The following is a 6,371-nucleotide window of genomic DNA, read 5'->3' on the forward strand; positions in this document are numbered from 1 at the left end:
TAAACCATCAAGATCACTTGATGGTGTGTAACTAATCAATCTTTTGGAAATTTCAGTGACAATTTCTTCAATCATGGCAGCTTCACTTTCCCTACCAATAAAGAGTGAGATCAATACATATTCTAAATTAGTAATATGAAGTTTGACATATGGACTCAAAAGGAATATATTATATTTTGATGTGTTGAAATATTAAGTAAAGGAGGATTTAAAAGGACAAACCAGTTGTTTGAATCATAACCAGCAATTGTACCCACTTCCTTAAAAGCTTGTCTCCGTCTGCTAATGTTCTCCTTTGTTCGACCCTTACAAGTTTTCTTAAAGACAGCTCCAAATTCTCCAGTCAGCTTCATAACATGAGATGGATCAACGTCATAGAAAATGGCAAACACTGTTAAACCAAACTCTTTCTTGCATTTCATAATCTCCACCAATTCGTCAAGACACCACTTTGTAGAAGCATAGTTCTTCGAGAGTAAGACAATAGCGATCTTAGATCCTCTAATGGCTTTAGTGAGTTCAGGACCAATGGATTCTCCTCTCTTGATCGCATTATCAATGAAAAGAGTAATTCCTTTTCTTTGAAATTCTTTTTGAATGTGACTTAGAAAGTTTCTGCGAACGTCTTCCCCACGGAAGCTCGGAAAGACATGGTGAGTCCAGTTGGAAGTCAAAGCAGATGGAAGAGTTGGAGGAGATGTTGAAGAAGATGGAGAAGATGTAGAAGAACCCACGTCTATGTTTTCTTGATGGATTCTGAATTTTCTAAAAATGATGAAGAAGCTTATTGTAGCAGTAGCAAAAATTGTGAGGAAAAAAGAAAAATCCATTAACATAAGACTCAGAAAATCTCAAGATCAGAAAAAAAAATATTTTACTTTGTAGCGCAGCTAAACGAATGATGTATTAACAAAGAGGGGTTTGTGTAGATAAATTATTGAACACGTTATCTTGACTCCAACTACATTATTGAACACGTTATGTCGTTATCTTGACTCCATTGACTCAACACTATAGTAGTAAGTCAAGGAAGTAAAATGAAAAGATCAGGCTAAGAATGGGCTTAAATATACAGTAAAACCTCTATAAATGAATACTCTATAAATTAATAATCATTATAAATTAATAAATTTTGCTGGTCCCAAGTCGGGCCAGTGTAAAAATTAACAATATTCGATAAGATAATAAGATAATAATTTTTTTGAAATCTCAATGTAAAATATGGTCCCAATAATATCATAAATTAATAATCATGTAAATTTATATATATATATATATATATATATATATACTGATATAATAGTGTATGTTTCTCCTAAAACTCATTTCTATAGAACATTTGTAATGTTGTATTTTCAAACTATAATGATATCTCTAAAATATTTTATAACATGTCATACAAATAATTAAATTTTAAAGTTTTAATTTTTAGATATGCATCATTTACAATTTGATAATTAGACAGATTATTAAAATATGAGAATTAATATTATTATTATTCATAAATTTGAATTTATGTATGTCATGTGTATAAGTCAATTTGTTTATAGTATTTGTAATTTATTGTCAATAATGCTTTATAAATAATACAAGTTCAATTCCTAAACCATAAAATTTAAAACATCAGAAAGTTTAATCTTATTTTGCTATAATTGTTCCAATTCATAATTTAAAAAAAAATAAACAATTAAAAATATATCTATAAATTAATATCACTATAAATTAATAAAATGTCTTGGTCCCAACATTATTAATTTATAGAGGTTTTAGTGTATAATGCGCTATGTAATTTAGCTAAGCATTTTAAGTGTTTTTTTTTTTTCTTGTCCTTCAACACTCCAAAATCCAAATGCATCATCGACAGTAAGCCTTAAAAAAATCTGATTGGTATTAAATGATATATCGCATGGACTATTATTGCTAACGAATTCATTAAAAATTGAAAAATTTAAATTGGGTTAATGTCTTAATGGGTTTTGCTGCTTATGCCCACTCAATCTGGTTAGTGCTTACGTTATTACACTTATTATTATACCCGAGATTATATTATTAACATTTCATGCAAGTTTTGTCTAATTAACGTTTTGAGTTTTATTTTAATGAATTTAAGTTGTTTTGTACTTAATTGTGTATGTTTTTTATCTATTTATAGACAAGTAAATATTATATCCATAAGACACAAAAGTCACAAAACTATAAACTAATTGACCGGTGTTTTAACTAGTTCGACCAGTTGACCCAATAACGCCAAAGACTCCCAGTTCACTTTCCGGTATGGTCTTAAAAACATCGGAACTAAGTATCATATATACCCTGTAGAATTATTAGAGAGACAAGACAAGGGTGTAGCTACGATAACCCTTTAGGCCTTTACAATCATGATTCTTATCTAGTTATGCCTCTTCAATTTTTGGTAGGGATGATCAGCTTGCTCATTCCATCTTATTTATTCACAAATTCATGCAAATGTCTACCGCTCGCTCAATACTGAAACTTTGGAATGTTGTCGATAAAAGTTATTACCTCCCTAGACCAGGTTGAAATAAATGTTGCAAATAAATAAATAATCTAGATGAAAATTTTAAAATAAGGCTACAATCTTTAGCTCCCTTTACGTGACAACTCGCACATACAGTACATATATTCATAGTTCTATATTGAATATATTGAACGAGGCCCCAACATCTATAATCCACAGGGTTGATTGAAGGTACAGTAGTTTTACATTTCTTGTTGGTTGTGATGATGGTTTGGGAAGAAAAATGTTATAAAACTTCCCCAAATAGAGCAACGGGGCTTTGATAATAGACGGGTCATATCATTCAATTCTATTATCATAAATGAGAGATCGTTACTATTTGGTTTGCTTTCATGTCATGGGGTTTTTGTTGACTCTAGGAACAGTGAGTCTCTTCTTGGTGATCTAACATGTCGTCGTCGTCATCTCAACTTCATTTCGATTCATCTATGTCATTGTGTAATTGTCTTCTTTGAGACAGCACTTGTTTTCCTGTTTTAAAGTCCAAATCCACCATGTCGTATATTTTCCCGGTTAGAATCCTAAAACAATACCAAGTTGAATCCAAATCAAACTAAATTGTACTGAATATATTTCAGCCAAAGCAACGACCAGTTGTTGAAACTCTAACCTAAGGAATCCTAGCTAGCTAGTTAGAAAGTTAATCTAGAAAATATGTCCCAATCATGTTGATTTCAAACGTGTTCTCTCTTTACAAAAACTATTGTAAAAATAAAAACCTTTGGAATTCCATAAACTAGTTTAGAGTTCTCTGCCCTGAAATTCTCTACCTGTAAAAGTAAACCATGCATATCAATTAAACTAGCTATATAATAGGATATGTCACTATATGTGCTCCTAAATGATCGATGCATAATTGAGCAATGCGCGTGTGTGTAGCAGTGTAGGTATAGTATAGTATAGTAGTAGGATAATGAGGAGCAGAGCATGCACGTGCTATTGAGTTTGTGCAACATGGTACGCTAAAATCAGGTCGTGGGGTCGCTTATTTGAAATTGAACCACAGTAAACTCGAAAAACATTTCCCTGTTGATATGAATTGGATCCTATGCATTCATTTCTGAATCATGTTTCCTTACCCAACATTTATGTTCCTCATTTAAAACTGAAATTTACTTCTGATGATATCCCTACAACAATTATTGATATTTCACCAAAATTAAAATCAGTAAAGTAGCGTAATGGCTTCCTAATATAAACGAAAACCGAAAACCCCATAAAAATAGTTTTTTTTTGGTGAATAAATATTGTTAACTTGAATAAGTATACAACATGTTAAGAAAAAAAAAAGAATAAAGGTGCAATTTTGGGTGTAGATTGCTTAACCTTCTAAACTGCTAATGCTTCTAGTCGGTGAGTTGTTGGTCTCTTTGAAAAAGTAACGATCCATATATATACATTTAAAGTTATTGACCAAGAAGAAGAAAAAGAAAGCATAGGAAATGCTCAGTTAATCTTTGCAGATGGTCCTTACAAGTCTGCAACCAATACTCTGAATCTGTTATAATGTATTCCTCTGCCAATTGATATCTTTCTGGTCAAATAAAGAATACATCTACTTTAAATTTTTAAGTTTCACCGAACATATTTCCTTAATTTGACATTCCTAGATATGGCTAATATGGAGTGTCTAAGCATTTCATCAAAACATATACACGTTGCACAGTAAATTCATTTATTTTTTTTAAAGCGGACTTTATATTTTCTGGCTTTTGAACCGGAAGGTACAAATTGCATTATGGTGTAATGAATGCAAAACTCTTAACCAATCCCTTGCAAAATGATTTATAGCAGCCACTTCTGCAATAGATGGTTGGGTAATCAGTAAATCAGTAAATGGTAGATTAATATGGCAACAAGTAGTCAAGACTCTATATGAAAATCGGACTTATTTTCTGTAGATTATATCACAGTCATTCACACATTTTGGAGAGAGATATGGGGATTGGTGAGAGGACATTGAAAGTGTGCGTGTGAGGCAAATTAGTATGGTTAGAAGAGACGCAACAACAGTCAATTCAAATGTTCTTTAAAGCCTTTTTGGGATTTAGTTCGGACTACTTCAGATATTTTAGTTTCATCCTAGTACTTCCGGTTAACAAACAACGTCAACAAGCATTTATTAAAATAAAATATGTAAATTTTAGGATTTTGTTTTTAGGTAGAAGCACAAATCAATGTACTGTATCTTGTATAACACAAGTTGTGTTAGTCAATGGTTTTTAAGTGAAATTTGGATTAGGTTTCTTCAAATTCACTCTTTCATCTCCCTCACACGTGTGATATCAAACTAACCATTTTCAAAAACCACATTGGTTTACAAAGGTGTAAACCCACATTTTGTCCGGCAAGCAATCATAGTAACAATATAATGTCTTGTTTGGGGCAACAAAGTTTAAAAGCAGTTGAACTAAAAAGAAAGAAGAAGATGTTTCCGGATGTTTAACAACTTTTCATCTCTCCACTTTTCCAAACACAACTCACACTGCTCACAACGTAGGAAACGTGTTCCCTGTCATCTACTCTTTTTCTGTCCTACCATGTTTTTTGATTATTTCTTTCATCTCTATATGTTTTCACATTTATAGGTTTTTTTTTCAAAAAAAAAAATAACAAAGTTTTCAGCCAGGATTATTGTGAATATGTTTCTAGATTTGAGATAATATTTTTTATATACTAATTTAGTTATATATATAATGCATAAAGACAAATATATATCAGATTTCAAATCAGTCCGTGACAGTCCATGAACCTTTTTAACAGTTGTATAACAGCATTTTGTCAGAAAATAAGGTCACAACATATCTACATATACACGCACATAGCCTAGAGCCTTACGTAATAATATCACACAAATATCAATTATGCTATACAAAGCCACATTTAATATTATTATCAAAAAAAAAAGCCACATTTAATATTGCATCTCTCCTCCAATGAGGATGTAGATGGTGCATACTGACGTGGCCTTTCTCTCCATAACACCTTGCTTCCCTTCTTCTTCGTCTTCGTCCTCACCTCATCACTAACCAACAACAACATTGTATCATGTCGGAAGATCATCTCCGTTTGATGGATCAGATCTCTTCATCGGACCACTTCTCTTTAAACATCAACAACGATCAACATCTCCATCGCTATCCCACAAGTCATAGAGAAGAAGAGATTAGGAACTCTTATCTAAGTGATTACAGTAACTGCAGCAAGAAAGACACAGCAGACTATGGAAGCTCTGGACACTCGTCAAAAGCTTCGGTGTCGAGAGGACACTGGAGACCCGCTGAAGATGCTAAGCCCAAAGAACTAGTCGCCGTCTACGGCCCACAGAACTGGAACCTCATAGCTGAAAAGCTCCAAGGAAGATCCGATACGTATAATATATATATATATATATATATATATATCCCTTAGTTATAAACCTTGTCAAGATTCAGATTCTTAGGTTTCAATGACGAGCAGGAAAAAGCTGTAGGCTTCGATGGTTTAACCAACTAGACCCAAGGATAAACAGAAGGGCCTTCACAGAGGAAGAAGAAGAGAGGCTATTGCAAGCTCATAAGCTTTATGGTAACAAGTGGGCGATGATAGCGAGGCTTTTCCCTGGGAGGACTGATAACTCTGTGAAGAACCATTGGCATGTCATAATGGCTCGCAAGTTTAGAGAACAGTCTTCTACTTACCGTAGGAGGAAGACGGTGCTTCCTCTTAAGCCACTCAGTAAACCTAATCCTCACTTTTTTAATGATTTTGACCCTACTAGGTTAGCTTTGACCCACCTTGTTACCAATGATCAGAAGCAGCTTATGTTGCCCATTCCTTGCTTCCCAGGTTT

The 6,371-nt window shown here is 33.0% G+C and overlaps 1 protein-coding gene and 1 pseudogene across 1 annotated transcript in view; one reads left to right on the plus strand and one right to left on the minus strand.

Moving 5' to 3' along the window:
- The window catches only part of LOC104750798 (disease resistance protein TAO1-like), a 3,716-nt gene extending 2,827 nt beyond the window's left edge, over positions 1–889 (minus strand). The window contains exon 1 of the mRNA XM_019238287.1: positions 223–889. Coding sequence (XP_019093832.1) covers positions 223–836 — 614 coding nt within the window. The 5' untranslated portion in view covers positions 837–889. The remainder of the gene's footprint in view (positions 1–222) is intronic.
- LOC104750799 overlaps positions 5,473–6,371 on the plus strand; it is a 3,230-nt pseudogene continuing 2,331 nt past the window's right edge.

This window comes from Camelina sativa, chromosome 16 (genome assembly GCF_000633955.1).
Source record: "Camelina sativa cultivar DH55 chromosome 16, Cs, whole genome shotgun sequence".
Lineage (NCBI taxonomy): Eukaryota > Viridiplantae > Streptophyta > Magnoliopsida > Brassicales > Brassicaceae > Camelina > Camelina sativa.